Source organism: Falco punctatus, assembly GCF_963210335.1.
Source record: "Falco punctatus genome assembly, chromosome: 4".
In the NCBI taxonomy this organism is placed as follows: domain Eukaryota; kingdom Metazoa; phylum Chordata; class Aves; order Falconiformes; family Falconidae; genus Falco; species Falco punctatus.
The window spans coordinates 107,801,449-107,822,703 of NC_137583.1; the positions used below are offsets into that span (position 1 = coordinate 107,801,449).

The window sequence follows — 21,255 nt, forward strand, 5'->3', positions numbered from 1 at the left end:
TAACATTTTAGACTTAAGTTAATGATATTGCACAGGGAAAAGAAAGGAGCTGCTGTATATATGAACGAATAATCATTTTCTTAATGGTGATAGTTGTCATTATAAAAAAAAAGTAGAAAGTATCATTTTGGGAACAGTAAAAGATACGGAGGATTTTTAACTTTAAATGCCAAAATAAAAAATATGAAACTCCCCAAACCTAGCTTTCATTCATAGAAATTGTTAAAATAAAGTAGTTTTTGCTTTTCTCTCAAAATGAATAGGGAAGGGCTTTTTTCTGTTGGATGAATCCACCAAATACTTAAAGTTCAGGAACATGTATGACATATCATCCATTTTCCTTGATGCTGCGGGTCTTTCTAGCAAATGTTTTTTCTGCTTCCAGTTTCAGTGTGATCACGTATTTACTATGGTATTTTTTTAAGGTTTGATGTGTTGGTCAGGCCTATTTTGATGTATTTATTAGTGACTTTGCAATAAGATGTAGGTGTGCACTTACGGACTCTGCAGATGATATGAAGGTGGGCAGCACTGCTGAGCCTGGAAAGACTTCCAGCTCTTCCAGGGGTGCAGGAGAATGGGATCAGATTATTACTGAGTAGCAGAAATGCAAAGGAATAGAGCAAAGTTATGGGGGATGGGTTGGAAACTCCTCAATTAGCTGTGTTGGGTAAAAATAAAGACATGGGTTCTTTGTCTATTGGGAAGCTGACAGTAAACTGTGAATGTGATTCAGCTGTGAATGATGATTTTAGGTGCAGTGGGCATGTTACTTGCAGCAGAGACAGGGAAGCATCAATGTTACTTTAATAGGCCGTGTTAAGATCTCAATTTGAGCATATGGTCACCTGTGTTCACACAGAGAATTGGAAACAGGAGTGATGAAGGGAGCAGAGATCCTGTCTCCTGAATGTGACAGATTGATCTGTCAGAGGTTGCAGGGAGGGTGAAACAGCAATCTTTGCGATGCTTCATGCGGTGCGTTTAAACTGAATGGATCCCACGCCTCAAAGTGTCTAGGGTGGCCTGCGGGAGTCCCTCTTCATCGCGGAGTGTTTATTGATTCCCCTCCCCATCCCCAGTGCATGAGTTTCTCCGTGTAGGCGGAGGCAGGATGTTGGGTGGGTTGTGATGAAAAACCTCAAGTGCCTAACTGGTATGTCGTTATTTGTGGATACTCACTGGGGGCTGGAATAATTTGCCTCAGTCTGACCAGCACTGTTGAAAAGAAATGAGAGGATTCTGATCGTCCCCGTATTTTCACCAAGCAGCTCTTCCATTCTTTCATACTCAAATGCAGTGTAACCTGCAGGGCATTGAGAAGCATTTCTTGGGTAGCAGAAATGGTTGCCAGGAGTAATCCTTTAAAATGTGTGGACTGGAAGCTTATTCTTCTATAAAGTGCCATTATTTCCTGTGCTTTACCTGAAAAAATGGGGTGGAAGGAAGCGAGGTAGTTTTCTAAATGGTGGTAGTTCTCCGCAAGCCTGCTTTTTCCACTGAGTTACAAGTCTAGGTGTTTGAATGTTATGGAGAACGATGTAAAAGATAATACTATCTGCTTTCATAGTGACTGCATATATAGAAATTTTATCAAGTTGTCAACCTTTACCTAAGCAAGTTATTTTGCATTTTCAGCCACTTTTTATAATGGAATACGTGTCTTTCAGAGTATTATTCTGAAATAATTTGAAAGATGCAAAATACATGTATTAAACTATCAATTTTCCAATTAAATAATAGCATGCCTGAGGGCTGATATGAGTAGTATATACCTCTGTTACTATTTGAGCATTTATTTAATTATACTATTTCATATAGGCCTGTAGGTAGCTTGTATTTAAAAACCAAGAATCACCATAATGTGCTAGTGCGGTACATGAAACCAGGAAAAACCAAACCAAAGTGAATGTTGTTTATGCATTTTCCCTTTTCCCTTTCCGTGCCTCTTTGTATCAGGAGCTGCTGAAATGGGTTGTGGATTGAACAAACTAGAGAAGCATGATGAAAAACGACCTGGTAATATCTATTCAACTTTGAAGAGGCCCCAGGTAGAAACCAAGATAGATATTTGCTATGAATATCGATTCCTGGACTTCACAACATTGAATGATAGTAAGTACACAATATTTTTCTTTATTTTTTTTTACTATTCAAATAAACATATTAAGTGCTCCATAATGTTTTTTGAATTGTAATTAAGTATTTTTAAATGTCTTCAGTTTCTTTAAGTAAATGCCATCTCTTCAGTTAATGCTTGCACGCAGAGATCTTACTGAGAATTTTACGTAAATTTTTAACCTTTGAGCTAGTTGTAGGTTATCAGATTTTAGGTTTTTACACCACTCCCATCCACTTTTTTTTTTTGTTGTTACTCTAATATGGATGTTTGTTTCCTTAATTTGCATTTTATCCAAATTTCATGTGGTGAAACAATTCAGGTCTGCCAGGTTGTATGCTTTACTGCTATTTTTCTCTTCCTCCCCTTCTGCTCCCTGTGCTCCCACCTCAGGAGTATTTTGAGAGGTTGAAGTTAGTGTTTTCTGTTTTGCTAACTTCGCTTAAATAACTCTTTTGCGGTAACAAATACAGGTGCACCCATGTGGCTGGAAATAGGATAGTGGGAGACACTGAAGGTCTGAAACATCAAAGGGGTGAAGGTGGTGTCTCATGCAATTTTTATGTTGGTTTTCTTTTTTCTCCTGTCTGAAATAGTCTTGCTTTAATTCACATGACAATCCACAGATACTCCGTTTCTTTCCTTCCTGATTGACATCAAGCATCTCTGCCAGTATTGCTCACACCATCGCCTGTGCCCTCTTTCACTTCAAAATTAGCCTGTTCTACAAGCAATTACTCCTCACACCATTTGGAAATCTGAAGCTTGAGCAGAAGGCTGGGACCTGCTTCTTGCTATATATAAAACAACACAGTATCAAAATCTGTTACAGCTAGCTGGCAGGATGCCAGGTAGAGCCTCTATGCTTTGGCCCTGCAGTGTGCTGCTACTTCTCTTGTTTTGCAAGTCGGGTCAAAGGAAAAAACAAAGCGGTGCGTCTCTCACTGTGTGAGACGAAGAGCTGCTGGTGTGTCGCTTGATACGATGCCTCTAGTGCTGTTCAGTATGTTCAGCCCACGGTAATGTGAATTTGTTGTTTCTTAAAACATGCTGCAAGTGAACGTGAATTTGGGAAAAGGTGGAGGTTTGGAATAGGTGGTTGGACAGGAGTGTGCTTTTGTAGGCAGTGTGGCAGTTGAGAAATTGTGTCTTTCAGACTTCTTTTAGTGCCTGTCTCCTCCACTCATGAATTCTTACGGTTTTTGTTACTAATTGGGATGCACTGCACTTACTGAGAGCACCAAACAAATGGGAGAGGTTTTATGTTTATGTATTGTAGTTGTTTCTACGTTTATGTAATTTTATTTCAAAGTGAACTGTTTACATCCTTTGATAGTTTGACAACTTTTAGTGATATGTACTGCACGTTGTGTCATTAGTGAAAATGAATTAATACTGAGGACACTTCTATGGACTTTTCTGGGATGTCCATCACTGTTCTGTCTCATTGCCTCACAAGCTTTAGCATGTGCATTCTCCTGATACCTCATGAAGTCACATCTTTGTCTCTGCATGGAGGAGGAACCAGTACATGCGATAGCAATGTGACTTGCCTCAGGCACAGAGGATGTCTGGCACAGAGCAAAAAATTAAACCCAGACTTTCCAAGTCTGGTTAAATGGATAGGTTTGTTGTAAAGCATACTCGCACATTTTTCTTAATCATCATGGATTGTTTTATTGTGATTTTAGGAGGCATGTTTTTAAAGAGACTGTAAGTAGAAGCACTTATACCAAATTCTTTGGCTTGCTAAAGTGTAAGTTATCCAGCTGCCATTGAGTTCTGCTTTGGCATGTTGTGTTCCCCTCACCCCAGTCTCTGAAGATGCTGGTGAACAGGCAAATGAGGAGGGGATGGAGCTGTTGTTCCTGCTCTTTTTCCTTGGTATCACCCACGACTATGTGCTCTCAGGATTGGCAGGGCAACAGCTTGTGGTTATGCAGCTCCTTCCCTGTTCATGTCACTGGATGTATGAAGGCTTGTGTCACGCTACGTAGCGTTACAACATTCCAGGTTTTTCTCAATGGTGACAGCATCACGGTTTCATTTATATTTTTGTTCAGAAGTAACCTTTGCAGATAACCAGAATTAGTGATGAATGTTTTGCCTATTTCTACATGGATTCAGAGGCATTTCTAAAAATGAAATGCTCACAGCTGAGCAAGAAAAACTTTCCGATTATGAAGTCTGTCTTCTGTGAATCTACTTTTGCCCTTTCAGTGGGTGTGTATATATCCTGATGTCATTTCCCCCACAAGTTTTCTGCTTCCTTAGGTGTTTAGAATAAGCCAGGCTAAATTACAAGTGACTGCAGAGTATTTGTTGTATCTTTATGCTAGGCCTTATTTACAACCCTAGTGAGCTTGGCTCTGAAGACAGGTACTCATTTTTCTCTGGGGCTTTTCTACAACCTTTACCGCTCTGATAAGTGCATCTCTCACAAGCGTTTAATCTTAATGGTGAGAAGGATGTGGTTATCTCCATGTTGCAGGTGGGAGCTAATACGCAGATTACTGCCAGAGGTTTTCAAAGTCCTTTGCGTTTCTTCATGCATTCCAAAAGCAGCTCTTGTTGACTTTAGATGTGAAGGTGTATGCTGGTCGTATCTGCAGTTTGGAACTGCATGTGTTCTCAAATCAGTATCCAGATAATCGGAGATCTCTTCCAGAATGTGTTGTGTGTTTTAACTGTGGTTTCACAGGCAGCTAGGTGGGCGTGAGTTTTCTGCAGCTATATGTGGGGAGATGCAGCTCACCTCTCTCACCTCTCTATCAGATCTGTGAATAGATTCAACTCATGGATCTGGCAGAAGGCTATGCAGTGTTTTTTTTCTAGTTATCCTGAGCCAGATCAGTGTCTTGTGGAAGTGTCTGAAGAATTCCAGAGCTGGTAGAAGTGGCTGGGAGTATGCAGTCAGGAAAAGAAACAGGATCTTCTTTAAATCAGCTCACGTCGTTATGGACTCAATCCCTTGGCATCGCTCTATTGAAAAGAGTGAAAAGCTAAAATACAGTTCTGCTGGTCATTTCTCTGGTATGTTAGCCAGAAACTTAACTTTGCTTACTTGCTGTCTTTGGTTATTGTGTACATTTTCGTTTTGTTCCAGACTTGAGCCTTGCTCTGCACTGATGCAGATGTCCAGTGGAAAATACTGTTTGATCACTTACTTAAGTACTGTATAGATAAGATAATGTGTAGATGCAAAAGACAAGGTTTTGCATCATTAAGGTTACAAGTGTAAACTTCATTCTGACATTTCCCAGTGTTACAGGATTGATGTACTTGAAAGTAAAGTTTCTAGAGACATATTTCCCAAGCTTTCAAGGAGAGCAGGTTATGAAGAACCCATTGGTTTCCATTGTGTGCCACAGCACTGATAGTCTGCATGGTTCTTCAGAATTAAACTGGTTTGATTTGTCACTGTCTTTTTACTTCTTGAGCAAGTGTGATAATTGACAGTAGCAAAGGGTTATCATCTGGTGTAGATTGGCACTTGAGGAATGAGGAGCACTTGCTAAGATGTTTCAAAACCTGGAGGTGGGTATGCTGGTTTTGGATTGTTGGCTTTCTAATGTCTGCTTATAAGACTTAGGTATCTTGTTTCTGCTAAGGTGTTCTCTTCCAAAAAACCAGTCTGTCTTTAGTGTTGTCCCTTGACAGTGTCATCCTGTGTACTGGCCAAAGCTTGTTGGCTGCTGGTCTTCCTCAGATGAAATCACACCAGATTTCACCCAAATAAATTGATAAAATAATCATATATATTTTTAATTGTTAAGAAGACATTAATAAGTTTTAAATTGGATGGCTCATTGCTGGGTCAGAGCAGGATCTTTCCTCTGTTGGTAGCCGCGAGCTACTAGGTTTCCCTGGCTGTAACATGCAGCTTCGTTCCTGCTGTGCTCATCCAGCTCCTGAGCTCTACCCACCTCACAGTCATCTTGTAAAGCTCATTCCTTCGCTGGGTCAGGCTCGTCTGTCACTGTACAGTCCGGTCCTGTGTCATCTCCATCTTCAGCTGGTTTCTTCTGACAGGTTTCTACCGTCAGTCCTTTCTGTTGCTGCTCTCCTGAGCCGTTCCGTCTCGGAGACCCACCGCTCCCAGCAGGGGCATGGAACAGATGCAGGTAATGCCTTAGAGAGTGTCCACTTTAACAAATGGCTTTACCTGCAGTTTGACCGCTCTTCGAGCTCTCTGCTGGCTAATCCTCACTTCGGAGTTGGTTGGTTGGTTGGTTGCCCTGACTTGGAGACAACACAAATGCTAAGTGGCAATGATTGAATTTTATAGCAATGTAACAATAAAAACTTTGAGGAAAATAAAAGGCAGTAGCATTAGATGAATGTTGCAGCCAGCCTTTTGCTACAAAGCTTCAAGAGATAAATTAGGGTCTAGATGTATATACTTCAGGCCTTTACTGGAAAAAAAGCCCGAAAGATTTTATCACTCGTCCAAAAGAAAAAAAAAGTTTATTTTGCATTCCTTTCTGTATAAATAAAAGGAGATGAATAACGATAATCTTGTACCTTTCTTATCTCCAGCTTCTATTAGAAATAAGAGGTAAATAAATGGTGAGTGAACCTGAGGGAGGATGTGTGTTGACAAATAGAATAGCCTTAATTTAAAGTAACCGTGTTTTCAACAGAGACTCTTTGGGGCAGGCTGGTTTGTTTTGTTTTGTTATTTTGGTTGAGAGAGAAATATTTCAATAATCTGCATTCCTTCCCTGCTCTTATCTGATCTACTTGTTTTGGAAAACTTCACTTGCAATGACAGTTAGTACAGAAACTGAGCTCTCCCTCTTCTTCATCCTTTTCTTCCATCTCATTTCAGTTATGGTGACCACCTGATGGAAACTGGGAATCTGACAGTTATTTCTTCCCTTCTCAGAGTAGTGTAGAGTTTTTTGGTATTTAGGGGAATTTTTTTTGACTGACTTGATTGGATTTTTTTTTTTGCTTTGCTTTACATTCCTATAGTAATTCATTGGCCTGATGAGTTACGACAGGTTTTGGCCTTGAATAAAGTTGGCATGAAACATATGCTAGCCATGTGATGAGAATGAAATGGGGGTATAAATTTTTTTAAATGGGGAAAGGCTATACTCTGAACAAGCAGTTTGTGCTATAAAACCACTCAAATCCAGATGTTTTGACTAATGGAATGAAAAATAGCAATACTTCACATGTCCCAAAGAAGTTCTTAAAGTTGTAATGTGAATACGAGGGTGTATAGTTTTTGTAATCATTGTCAAGAATTTGTCTCTTTAGTAAAAAAACAAATATTAAGAAAATAATTTAAAAACTAAGGTTATTAATTGCATTCCAACATTTCCACCGTATTTTTTGCTTGAGTGTTTTAAGTGTTGTTGTCCAAGGACATGTATTTTACCTGGACATTACTTCTAGTATAACAAATTTACTAGACACATAAAGCCTTCTGATTTGAGGCATTTTTTTATATATAGATGTGTATATATATATTTATATGTATGCATATATATATATTTAAAATTTGAAGTGTATCTATCTTTCATGTTCTGACAAGCTTCTGGATACTATACAGTAATGTTTTGGAACCAGTTATACTGCTCAAAAGCCATTTGTTACAGTCGTATTGTAACTGCTATGGCTGAGATTTTGATTTATTTTTATTGCTTTTTTTCCTAATACAAGACACGAATAATGTGTTAATGAACCTTTACGAAAGACATAGTTAAACATTTCAGTATGGACATATTCTTAATTTGGGATTAAATTTCAGTTGTGTATAGGCGTAAATTAATAAAAGATGCTCATTTTTCCCCTCAGAGTGGGGGGAAAAGTAGTCTAACTGGAACTTGGAAGTGTCATGCAATGAAGAATGTGCAAGTTGAGGATAGAGAAGGTATTTTTACTATAGAATATGTATGCATTTTAAATCAAAAAATGCTGTTTGCTACAGAGTGTAATATTTGTTGTTGACTTCAGTGCTTTCTGTCTCTTCCTATCAGTAATTTTTATATTACATTAAGCAGTTATTTGTGCCTGGCTTCTGCTTTCTGTTTCTCTTCACCATTCTCTTAAAAAAAACACCAAAACACCATCTGAAACAAGCAAAACCCACCCACTTCCCTGATCAAGTGGCTGTTCATCTGAAAAAATAACGAACCCCGCAACCCTGCATTTGCAGGTGTTATTATTTGATTTAAGACTAGTAAAGGCAATTGTTTCCCCACTGGTGAAGTTATTTAATTTCCTGTTTTCATTTCTGTAAGCAAAAGAACATAAATGAAATTAGCATTTGAGTTTTGTATTTCAAGTTGACCAGGTCTGTTACCACCATTTTGTCCGCAGGAGCGATGAAATAAAATTAGCGTGGCAAAATATTGTTAGGTTATTAATGTGATGTGATAGATTGAACCAGACTGTGTGTAGATCATCTACGACACTCTAAAACATTGCTTCAGAGGAGATTAGTAATGGGTTCAGAGTTGTAAGATAATGAGTAGAAGAGGCCAATGGATTACTTCTGTGCAGTCCAGATTCTGCTAATACTTCCCCTTTGTTTAAGCTTTGTCCACGTGCATATCCCTTTCAACTTAGTTTGATTGTATGCACATGATAAAAAGTATCAGCATGAGGGCTTTGCTGGATCTGGGCTTCAGTCCTCTCTATTAACGCAAACATGAACAAATGAATTTTTTTGGCTTCTCTTGGTATTCTGTTTCAAGTGAATTACAGTCTGTAGTAATATGTAACCCTTCAGGACTTGCCACTGTAAGTCACAGCAAAATGAAATGTTCATGCTGTAGCAGTCTATAAAACTTACTTGTGCGTCTTGGGAAACTTGCAGTTTGACATAAAAGGAGCATGCCATATGTTAGTAGTTTAATAAATGCAATAAATTACATCATAAATGTAATTGTTTTAAATATTGTTAGGAATAATTTCAACTTCTTTACCATGGTTGCCTTTTTTAACAAGGATGCATAACTCAAGTAAAATCTGTTAGATATATTCTAGTTTCTAAATACAAGCTTTGCTTTCCATAATTATTTTATCTAGATCCTTGTTATGGTAGACTGTGTGCACATGTTCTCTCTTCTATATGTCTAAGTGTATCTGTACATCAATAATGCGTAATACATATGCACATGTATATGCATTTATATTATTGAGAGGGGTTATTCATGAGGACATGAACATTCAATCTTTTACGTGTTACTGTATGGCTACGCTTAATTTTACTACAACAGAAAGTATGGAGAGCTTTATTTAAAGTCCTGTGGTGACTGTGACTGACCTGGGAGTAGGTCCTGGGCAGTCTAGTGCTCGAGCAACTAGCTCATGGCCTTCAAAGCACCCTTCTCACTGAATCTAAAGCAAGAAGCTGGTCAATATTATGAATTAAATTTCCGAGCCCGTATCTTAACAGTTAGATACCTCCAAAAAAGCTGCACCTTTCACATACTGTCAAATGGAAAAAAGAGAATAAAATTTGCAGGTATTCCCTGTCTCCTCAAGATCCAACTGAACTGTGGCAGTTGATCTGCTATTTTGTGTTAGAATAATAAATTATAGGCCAGATGAAAGCTTAGATACAGTGTGGTAGATATATTAGAAGTCTGAAAAATGTTAAAGAGCACGCGTATGAGTGGGTGTGTGCCAATGAAAAAATGTACTGGGGAGGGGAGGAACATATGCAGGATGTTTTCTATTTATGCATGTTCCACATTGTGAAAAAATATGGATCCTGCAGTAGTCATGTTTGAGCTCACTTTCCTACTTCCTACCCATTCTTAGACTGAAGAATGCGTAGCTATTATATCCCATTCTTACAATGCAGTCGTTGATTCTATCTACTGTTAGCAGAAGCTTCTCTGTGATGTAGTTGTTGAATTCTTACAGGAGATGCATACTGTACATCACACACACAAATGTTGTCATTAACTCGCTTCATGGAAAAATGGTTACAGACCTGTCTAAAAATCGCTCTGAACTTCCAAGAAACTTTTCTTTTCTATCAGCAACTCAGGAATTGCACATCATCTTTCTGAGCGGCCCTGTCTTTTCTTTTGCCTCAGGCTTTGCACATTTTTCCAATCTTCATGTGGTTTTCATCCTTCTGATGCTGCTGTTCAAGAGCCAAGGAGCTGGACTTGGCTGTCTGCAAGTCTGGTATTTCTGATGGAATGGTGAAATCCTTCAAGCCACAGGGGCCCAATCCTGTTTTCTCAGAAACAAAACTTCCCCTGTGTTTAGCTGGAAATGCCGCATGGTTCTATTATGGGAAAGAAGTGATTAGGAGTCATCTCTGTAGTAATCTCCTTAGTCTTTTTATAACTTCTTACTACAGATTCCTTGACATCAGCCAGATAAAAGGTGATATACCAAATCTATGCAATATTTCAATTTTAATGGAGTTTTTAATAGTTTACTTTGTAAATAAGTGTTGGTGTTTGGCTAAAATCCCTTGAAAATGAACGGTTTAGAATTTGTTAATCTTGAGTGGAGGATACCTGCTTTCAGAGAAAACAGGACTTGTTTGTGTCAGCTCTTCTTGCCTGTGAGAAGTCACTTTTCTTAATCGTACTGAAAACACTGAGTAGATGTACCTTGATGGTGTGGGATTTTTTATGTTTGCATTTGTTTTTCTAATCTTTCTGTATGAAGAATAAAGATTCCATATTGTGATGGAAATGGTGTGGACATTTAGGTACTTCACATAACCTGAAACAGTGTCTTGGGGGTCAGACCCAAGGCTCTGCGTAGGTAAGGGCTGGTGTTGGGCCATGCACACCGTAAGCCAGTAGCATGGTGCAAGAGGAGCAGCCAGCCAGGTTGGAACAGTTGTTTCTGGGTGAGTTTATACTGCGTTAAATGCATTTTGAGGGTTTTACTTTGGACAAAAGTTAGCGTCCTCTGCTACACTGAACATCTCACTGCATGTGTTTCAAAGTAGCCTGAAGGAAAGGCACCTGAAAAACATTTGCTCTCTGGCTTGCAAGCCCTTCTGGAGGCCACTCTAGGAGATGCCATTTTGTCCCAGTGTCTGTCTCACGCAGATGACTGCAGCTTGTCATTGCTTCTGCTAGCGACATTTGTAAAGAGATTTTACATGCAGGAGTAAGTTTAATTTCTGTTCTACTTCTGTTTCGTGTTTATTGTCTGTTCCTGCTTTTTCATACGTGCTACCACTGCACCTACTGCCTGATGATTTCTACTGATCCTTTTTGCCACTGGCAAAATAGGTGAGTGTCCTCCTGCAGTTACGGCAGCTACTGTGTGAGCACACCCCAGACAAGCTGACTCCCTCCTGCTCCCTCCCTACTTTTTTCTGAGGAGGATGTGGACTGTGATTTACTTTCCTGAGTTTTCACTCTTCTGTGTGCTCTGACCTGCATCCACTGGAAGGAACTATGGGTGTGGGACACAAGGTTGGGCTGGTAGGGCTAGTGGTTGCCTGTCTGCACTGAGGATGGTGTGGTATGTCAGAACTTGCTCTTGTTACAAGCTGCTGCCATGACTTTGCCATTAACGGATGGAATTTTGGGAGTCCAAACCTGCTTTCACAAGTGTGGCTGTCGCCCTGTGGAGTGCCATGATTGCGGTACATATTGGTCAGTGGCCAACCAGTTTGGGGAAGGAGGGCAAGTTTGCGGTAGGCAAAGTCACAATCGAGGTCTGCAATGCCATCATCTAAACGCTGCTCCAAACAACTGCCCTTGCAGAGAGGCACAGCAGAGCTGAGTGTCTGGAAGTGATAAAATTAATTCTTTTATTGGTGGCATTTAACCATTTATCCCTTTTAGGTGGGCAGGGTTATTTTTGTGTCTTACCTGACTCTCCGTGCCCGTTTTGACTTTTTCTTCCTGTTGGCAGATGCCTTTGGCTGCTGGATCAATGGCCCTCAGGAAACCTAACACATTTAGGACTGAATTCTTTGCTAAGGAAAAGCATAGCTGAAAAGTAGCAGCAGCACACCATGCAGGAAAAGGGAGGGGTAAGGGTGAAGCTTTTGCCCTGCTCTTCTGAGAAGTGACAAAGGAGGGAGAGCTGACAAAGGGAAGAGGGATAAAGTCTGTCCTTCTCCTCCCCTGACTTGGAGAGACTTTCAAGGACGAGGAAGGGGGTAGTACAGGCTGATCAAGTCCTGCAGTATGGAGATCAGCTCTCCTCTGTTCTCAACAAGACGACATGCATCTCTCCCTAGGAAGCATCTGTTCCTTCCCTGCTTTCCTTTTAGCTTACTGAGGCAATGGCCTGCTTGCTTAGGCTTTTGGCTGAAGCACCCCATTCAGAGCAGGACCGTGCCCTGTCAGCTGCTTGATAGGCTGTCAACACTCAGCTGACATGTCAGCTCATATGAAGCTCCAGAGGGTCTTCATAGCCAGAATCCTTCCACGCTAGAAACTGCCGCCACGTTCTTTGCCACAAAAAATGCAGCAATCAAGATGTCTGTCAGCCTTGTGATGAGCTGTAACATCCCTAGCCCAGGCTCCCTGCCATGGCGTTCCTGCTGCTGCACCCCAGAAAACGCAGACATCTAAGGCTTCTCCGCTGAAAAAGTGGAGTGGAAGGCACAGCTGCAGCTGAATAGCAATGCATCAGAGAAAGAGTTCAAGCAACACCTTTGCCAACTTTATTCTTAGAGAAGGCCAGCATGGCCCAAAAGTTATAAGGAAGTGAAAAGCAAAGGAGAGAGAGGGGGATCTGGAACTTCTGGAGCAGGGAAAAAGATAGGGAAAAAGGGTGATGAGGTGTCGATACGGCCTACAGCAGAAACATCCCCCAGTGGACCAGCATGTCCAGAGGATGGAGCAAAAACTGAACAGCAGAGCCAGCTGGGCATCTGGCATTGCACCTCTAGTCATGGGCAGAACATGAGAGGTGTACGCCCTGTGCAGGCTGCATGCTGAAATGGGGGAGAAAAGCAAGTGTGTACCCAACATCCTTCCACTGAACAACTCCCCACTTCCCCCAGTACCATCACACACAGCTGGGAGGAGTTCCAGGAGCAGAACCATGCTGCCGCTGTTCCCCTCAGGGAGTACGTGACCCAGGTGACTTTTCCTGAGTGCAGAAGGACACGACGCTGCCCTGACAGCCTCTGCCACCTATTGCTCTTTCTTCTAGAGAGGCAGGGCCACCCTGGCCTGGACCCATGCTGTTGTAGCTCCTGGGCATGGAGACCCCAGACATGGCGCGGTAGTGCCGTTGTGGTGTCAGCTGCTGTGTTCCCTGGTGTTGGACAGGGAAGGGGCTTCACAGCAGTATCTCTGCGTCAGGAAGCCTAAAAGGTGTGTGTTAGTGTGACACTTCATATGCCCTGCTCTCTGTGTTGCCAGGATAGATGTGGGCGCTCACGCATGCTGGCAAGAGGAGACAAGGTCTTCAGAAAGGAGCGGGCATCAAGAGAAAGTAGGGCAGGTACAGCAGGGAAAGAGTATTAAGGGACAGGAGGAGCTGAACACAAACTGGAAAACCTTGAGGGTGATGGGTGGCAGTAAAAATGGAGAGACAGATATAATTTGACTTGTTGAGTAGGAAGAGAAGACGTGGCATTGTTTTCAGCGTTCTGGGAGCTTTCCATTGCTGGAGGGATGCGTTTTTGTTGTGTTCGTATCAATGAGGCCCAGCAGGGACTGCGGCTGACATTCTGGCAAGGTTTGCTCTCAAGTTCTGCCTGAATAAAACCCATGGTATCGTGCACAAGCAGGGACATGGTCTTGGACTGAAGAAGCCAACTTAAGTTTCTGGGTTCAGATCCCTTTTGGGTCTTTCATGACAACTTCTTTTGTTTGTTGAATCTCAAAGTGACATGAAAACCCTTCCCTGAGTGTGTTAGACTTATTTCATTACTGAACAGGGAAAGGTTACTCTAAACCTTAAAATGCTATCATTTTTGGGAAAGATCAACATTCTAATGAAATTTTGTCTGAAGAATAACCGTCAAACATTTAGGTAGTTTAAATCTATCTAATCTATTGTGCATGGAAACTGCAGGATCTCTCATGTTCTTTGCCCAGTTCTGTAAATAGGTAGATTTGTTGCTTTAGCAACAAGCATAATTGTGACTGCAATTTAAATTAAGGTTATGAATATTGTACTCAGCAAAATCATGTAGTTTGCAAACCTTAATGATTGTGTCTCAAGTGTTATCTATTCTTCAGGTTGGTCTGCTTACAGCATTTGCATGGCTTTTGTGTGCGAATGCCTCACCTGCGTTTTCTTTACCTTGACTTTGTACAGAGAGAGGCACTGATCCTCTGTCGGTCATAATGCATTATCTACATGAGACCTTTGTTTCTGTTTGGTTTTCAGTGCCTGCATGTATGTGCACAGGCGATAGGTAGCCTAATAAGCGTTCTGTCTGTACAAGATGTAAATATACTGCCAAGCAAACGTCTGGAATGGGGCCTGGTATAATGCGCCTTTTTGCAATAGGTCTGTTTAGTGCTACATTCCAGGTGCTTCTGCTTGCTGATCATGGCCAGTCAGCAGCAATTTCAGAACTCTTCAATGCGATTTCTTGGTGAAATACTGTTGGAACATTACTGTCTTACAGCCGTAACATGCTACAAAGCCAGTAAAGGTTGATCCAGGCATCCAGATTGTGGCCTTCTCTTTAAGTGATGAGTGAGTCTGGAAAGATGTTCGTGGCTCGTGTAGAGCACAATAACTTATTACCATTTGCTGATTGCTGTCCTAGTCTCATTTCCAGTTCCTGAGCTAGCTCCTTTAGCTTTTGTTCAGGTATGTTGGCAAAGCTCTGACATGTGTTCCATATTTTTGCCCTGTATCTTAAACACTAAACACAAGTCTCAGTGGCTTGGTTTCATCTTATAGCAGTCATACAAATGTGTGCTATCTCCAGGTGACATTATTACTGCATGAAATTGCAACTTGCTTTCTGTGATATAACTTGCACACCCAGCAAACTCTTGGTTTGTGTGCAGTCATGCCTTTGCAAATGATTTGGTACTTGTGACATACTGTGCTATGTGATAAACTCAGGATCAGCAGCAGTCTTGGCATTCCCCAGATACGAGGTGGCACATGAGAAATTTCAGCTGAGTCTGATGCTTACTCAGCTTGCTGCAGCTAACTGGTACGGCTCTTACTGGTGTGGGGTAACCCATGCATTGTGATAAGATACAGGAACTCGAAGTTTAAGGCTTTCCAGCTATTTGGGTTTTGCAAACCCTGCTTATTTCATAGAAATGGAGTTCTGTTTAGTTGAATTGTAAAGAACTCTGTTTCCTTCCTTTCCTTCTCCCCCCAAATAATCATCCTCTCAACTTGAGACTTGCCATGATTAGCTACACATTCTTCTTGAAAGAAACAGTCTTTTCAAGGGAAAGGGAATCTCATTAAGCCTTTGCTGTGAGCTGCAGCTCTTGATCAGCACACGAAAGACAAGCCTGACAGTCATCAGGTGAGTTTAAGAACTGCAAAAATATTACCTGTCTCTGTTAAACAGTCATCAGCTGAAAGAGTTCATCCCAGTCTGAGAATGCAGAGGCTTTTGCGTACTATCTGGCACATAAAAAATTAAAGACATCAAGGACGTGAGAAGTCCTAAAGATGCCATGCATTTCCACATGAATTGATAAAAGGCCTTAAATCTGAAAGAGAATGAAGTATGAGGTTTACAGATAAATAGATGGAATGTTGAGAAAGTTAGAGATAAGCCAAGACATGGTTACTGGTGAAATATAAATAAACAGCAGTCGACTGCTGTAGTTCCTCAGTTGCTAAGCCCCCTATGGGTGTTCTTTTATTTGAACAATTGTTTCCTGAATTTCTTAATAACAACTGATACAAGAATTGACAAATAGTGCTAAATTGCATGGGTTAATTCACTAGCAATTATTGTACAGATTATTAGTAAGCAAAAAAAATTAGCATCTACTTTAATCTCAAATCACAAAACAAAAGAACAAAAAGAGAGTGACAGAATAAATGGTCTTTTGTTAAGTTATTGTCTCATAAAGTTTGGAACTGTGTCAGAATTGCTTTTTTGTTTTGTTTTGTTTTTGTTGTTTATTTACTAAGGAATGCTCAGCTCAGATGCAGCATCTGTCTTTCTCTGCAGTCGTCCTTCTACCCGATTTTTCCAGCTGGGTTGAATGCCTTGATGAAGCCTTTCAAATGATGAAATAGAAGAAATTGTACATATTCTATGGGATTATTTTCATTGTTCTTCACCACATGTTCACTGAATTAAAATACTTTATAATTGTAAGACACTGTTTTCAAGCTGCACTCTTGCACAACTTGTTGGCTTCGTTGTTTGTTTAGGTTTTTTATTATAGTAAATTTTGGGGAAAAATCGGTCTGCTCATCAACAGGTACTTCCAAGGAACCCTTCCAGAACCATTGGTGAAAACTCAGGCTGTTTTATTGGTGATACTTCGTTATTAGCCCATAGCAGGTCTGGCCTTTCTTGACCTAAAAGGGCTTTGAAATGATTCTCTGTTTTGCAGAACACACTTAGGAATGGAGAGAAGTGAAAGTGTCCTGAACATGACATGGGTTGTCATATGATTAGAAGGCAGAGCCATGTGAGGCTGCTTGTGACTTCTCTTTGGGCTGCATTATTGGGATCGGTGAAAAACCAGTATGAGCTGAGGTATAGAGGCACAGTGCTTCGCATACCATCACAGGTTTGCTCATGAGGCACTATTGCCTGTGCTAGCAGTAGCTGACAGCAATAATAGTGAACAGTTGCGTTGTGTGCTGGCTGTGAATATGCATTGTCAGACACCACCGTGACACCTATAAAGTTTGTTTTCTATTCCTTATAAAGGGGACTGAGAAACTGACCTATTGATTTGCTTCTGTAATTTTATTATTTAATCAGTAAGAATGTGCATTTTGAAACTAATTTTTTGATGTCACTAACTCGAAAGGGTTCCTATTCAGAGGTAAGGGAAGTCTTAGATCTTAAGATTGTCTGTATAACGCTTTTTAATTACCACCTTCATACCACGAAAGAATTCTGTCCCTGTTGGACAGGACATATGTTACATCTTTATTGCATATACTTATTGCTTTGGGATTAGATTATAATATTTTCATTAACTCATTCTTTGGCAGCTTTGAAGGTAAGGCCTCTGCTTCTTGCCTTTTCATTTCCAATAAATGTTTTAGATGCAGCACTTTTTCTGACAGAATTACACTGAGAAATAAGTAAAGGTAAAGCAAAAAAGATGCCCTCTCAAACATCTGGAGAAATACTCTGCTTCTTTGCAAACAAAATTGCAACGACCACCATTTTATTGCAAAAGAATAATAATTAAAATTATTATAATTTGGCTTTGGTCATTCCATTTTAATAATGCCTGAATTTGTGGCCATTTTCTCATGACCCGTATTAAACAATAGACTTGCACGCTATCAGGACTATTGTGTGGGAATTCTTCACTTGAAAAGAGAAACTGGCCACATTTTTCTGAAAGGAGGGAGTAGGAGTTCAGATTCTGGAGAGTGACAGGAAAATTTGCTCTAAGCAAAAAAAAAAAGCAGGGTTTTTTTTGCCAAGAAAAACTTTTTTCTTTAGTAAATCCATCACCCATGCTGTAGCAGACTTGCTTAAAAAAACAAAACAGTACTTTTGGGAAGTGCTTTGTTAACTTTTAACAGCCTTTTCCACTACTCTTTGGCTTTCTATCAAGCGTTCTTGCCAAGTTGAAGTGATGTGGTGTGTTTGGCAGCGACATACTTCTTTTAGATGCCAGTGGTGAACTATTGCTTGTAAGTAGTTTTCAATATTCTGTGAAAGCCTTATCATTGTTAAATACACCATTAGAGGTGTTACAGAAGGCAATATCCTGTAATACCTTTTGTAGGATTTTCTTTTCGGGCCCTTATTTTTGAAAGATTATTTTTCAGACCGTTTGGAAGAGGTGGTGCGATGGGTTTTTCTGTTTTGTTTCTGAACTGGTTTCCTAGGGAAACGAAAGTTTAAAAAAAGGCTCCCAGTCTGTCTGTCTCATTCCTCCAAATAATTGTAACTGCACAATTTCAAACCAGTTTGCTAGAAATTTTGAAAACAATTAGGCTGCTCCTAATTTTGTGGAAGCTGGTAGCTGGGTAGAGGACAGAGACCTCTGTTGACAGGGGAAGGTGAGCAGAACCAAGGCATGCATACTCCTCCTCGGGGACAGCTCGCTGGCCAGCAAGCCTGTGCATCGCTCCAACATAGCCGCAGAATCACTGTTTCTCATCAGCCTGACGAATCTAAGGGGTGGAATGAAAACAGAAGAAGGGAAATTTGAGGCTGTGGCAGCAGAGAGGTTGGAGCACAAAAGCCTCATCAGTGGGAATCAATCTTCGTTAGCTACGCTAATGGAAATAAACCTTGAGTAGGCATTTGTATAGTAGCACTGTATATAGTGATACAGGTAGCAAAAAGTCAGCAAAAAGTATTTTATCTGGTACCGATTTTAACCAGATCTTTACCCATCTTAGTGTACCAATAGAATTGGAAATCCAAGAACTTACCGACTGGAGCGTAGGTCCTCTTTGGGATAGCTCTAACTCTCCTTCACCTCATTTCTAAAGGATGCAGTTGCCTGATTCATTGCAAAGTTAACTGGACCATTTGGTGATCCTAGCTTTATAGCTTCTGGAATTAGTTTTAGTTTACACGGTCATTCTAAAAGTCATAGAGGAGGTAATGTAGAGGAATGCAGGCAGTGGGCTGATCAGCATTGATAACATGCAGCTGTGGCCTTGCCTCAGAGGCAGTGGGTTGATTGACATGGATGATGTGCAGGTGTAGCTCGTTCTGCTGAGTGGTTAAATAGCCCTGAGGATGGTGGAAAAGGGGTTTGGATGGAGGAGGAGCAGCAGTGTGGTCTGGCCTCTGGAGGAAGGAGAAATGGCACAGACAGTAGAATCTGACCGATGGTAAAGCCTTGTTGCAGCCTACTAGTTTAGAGAGTGCTGTGATAATTAGTGCCCTCTGTGAGGCCCTTCACATTATGAGACTGAGTGCAATGAGCGGCGATGGCTGTGCCAGGGGCACCCAACGTAGCAGAGACAGGCGGGAGAGCCTGGGGATCTGCAGCAGACACTGGTACGGGTGAGCTGTTGGGGTCAAGGAGAAGGCAGCAGGGACTGGCACGAAGAGTCTGTTGGTATGAGATGGTAAAAGCGCTTGTTGCAGCCGGCTGGTTTGGAGAGTGCTGCGATAGGGTTATACATGGTTCTTCCACGTGCCAAATTGATCAGGAGCCATTGTGGAAATTGCTTGATCGGCGTTACTGCCACTCTGGATTTTCATCCGTTCCCAGACAAATCTTTGCACGTTAAGTAGGTAATCGGAGAGAAGGTTTCCTGTGATAATTTTAAACAGTGAGGATTTGGATCACAAGGTCTTCCTCTTCAGGCCTGTTTTGTTGCAAATACCAGAAAAGCTTTAGTTCCAACTTGATTGCTCCCTTTGATACTATGGGGTAGCTGAGATCTGCAAGTACAGCTAAAGGGTGGCACTGAGGGCAAGTCTTGTGAGGGTGACACAAGGTCTGCTGTGACAGTAAAATTTAAATCTTGCTTGTGTACAGACACAGATTCTTTGTGTGAGATTCACATACTAACAGAGGTATGCTTAGAATACCTGCAGTGATGGGAATATGTTCCCATTATCAATGCAGCTGAAGAAAAGGTAGAATTGCTGGGCAGGAGAGCTGAGAAGAATGTAAAAAAACTCCTGGACAAGGTTTTGCATTTGATTTTTAATTGCAGTTCCCCAGGTAGGCCTAATGATTGGAAACAAAGACAGACCTAATTTAGTTTTTACTCCTTTTTAAAAGCTGAAGTTTTCCTGGGAAGTTTGATGGAGTTAGGTGGATCAGTTTGGCTTCTGTTTATAATCTAGCAGCTGTGGTGTGTTCTGTGTCTTGTATAGATGCCCATGGAACTGTTTTTCTTAGAATCATGACAGTGTAATGTGATTTAAAAAAAATATCCAAACACATTATATTTCCCTTTCATCTAAATTTAATTTACCTGCCCCTGAATATCTCCTGTTTATAGTGAATTTCATCATGTAGCATTCTCTTACCCAGCTTTCTTCTTTCAAACATAACCAAACCTGGAGCCAAGCAAGACTGCTTGCTTAGTTATGCAATGTATGTTACATTTTTGGCTACTTTAATATATATTTAGTTTTGCCAGTAAAGCTGAAAAAAATTTAAGAGATATTTATGAAAAATTACAGGATTTTCCAAATAGGGGAATATGATTTAAAGGAGCACCAAAAGAACATTGGGAAGATACACTTTGTTATCTTCCAAATGAAAAACATGCATAATTTGGAAATGTCGTCTTTTTATCTAAAAAATGAAATACTTCAAGCCAGGAAAAAGATGAAAAGATGAAAGTCACTAAGATAGTTTACCTATTAGAATTTTAGATATTAAGTGATCAATATGTACCGCTACTTATTGAAGAAAAGGAATGTTATTGGTTGATACAGTCAAGAAACTAGAACATCTGAAATAGGGTAATATATGGACTTCAGTGACAGGATAGGGAAAAATCCATTTCTAGCTTTTAGAGAAATGAAACAAACTTGGCACACATCATCACCCTAAATAAGATTTTACAAGAAAGACTAGAAACACCTATTACAACAGAAGGGGAAAATGCATGTGAAACACTGAAGATTTAAGGTGAAAAGAAACAGAAACCAGCAGGTAACATTTGAATAAAGCCTTCAAGCATTTATAAAGCTATCTGTCTTTTTCTGTATATATAATGCAAAGTGTTATGTATAATATATATACAGGCATGACCTGCCAAGAGGATTTTGGTTTCCCTGGAGACTATCAGTTCTGTGTTGCACAAGTTAGCTTGGGGAAAAAGAGCTATCCTGATAAATCCAAACCTTTCTTCCTGAGGTTATTGGATATGTCAGTGAATTCAGATCTTTGTGTTGAAGGCTGAATTTATAAAATGCAAACTTTTAAATGTTTTCTTTAATTTCCCATTATTTCTCCTGGCATGTGCTTACAACATGCAGCAATTTTGTGAATTGGAGGAAAAAAAAATCCCTTTATTGTAATACTTTGATGGTAGTTCTAACTTGTTTGTCTGAGTTGTGCCAAGTCTTTGATTTCAATCACCATTTTCAGTGTGCCATGAAA

General features: G+C 40.4%; 1 protein-coding gene across 2 annotated transcripts in view; it reads left to right on the forward strand.

Annotated features, from left to right (window-relative positions):
• The window catches only part of RFTN1 (raftlin, lipid raft linker 1), a 98,710-nt gene that overhangs the window by 8,211 nt on the left and 69,244 nt on the right, over positions 1–21,255 (forward strand). For both annotated transcript variants that reach the window (XM_080386458.1, XM_080386459.1), the window contains exon 2: positions 1,960–2,115. In XM_080386458.1, coding sequence (XP_080242584.1) covers positions 1,971–2,115 — 145 coding nt within the window. In that variant the 5' untranslated portion in view covers positions 1,960–1,970. The remainder of the gene's footprint in view (positions 1–1,959; positions 2,116–21,255) is intronic.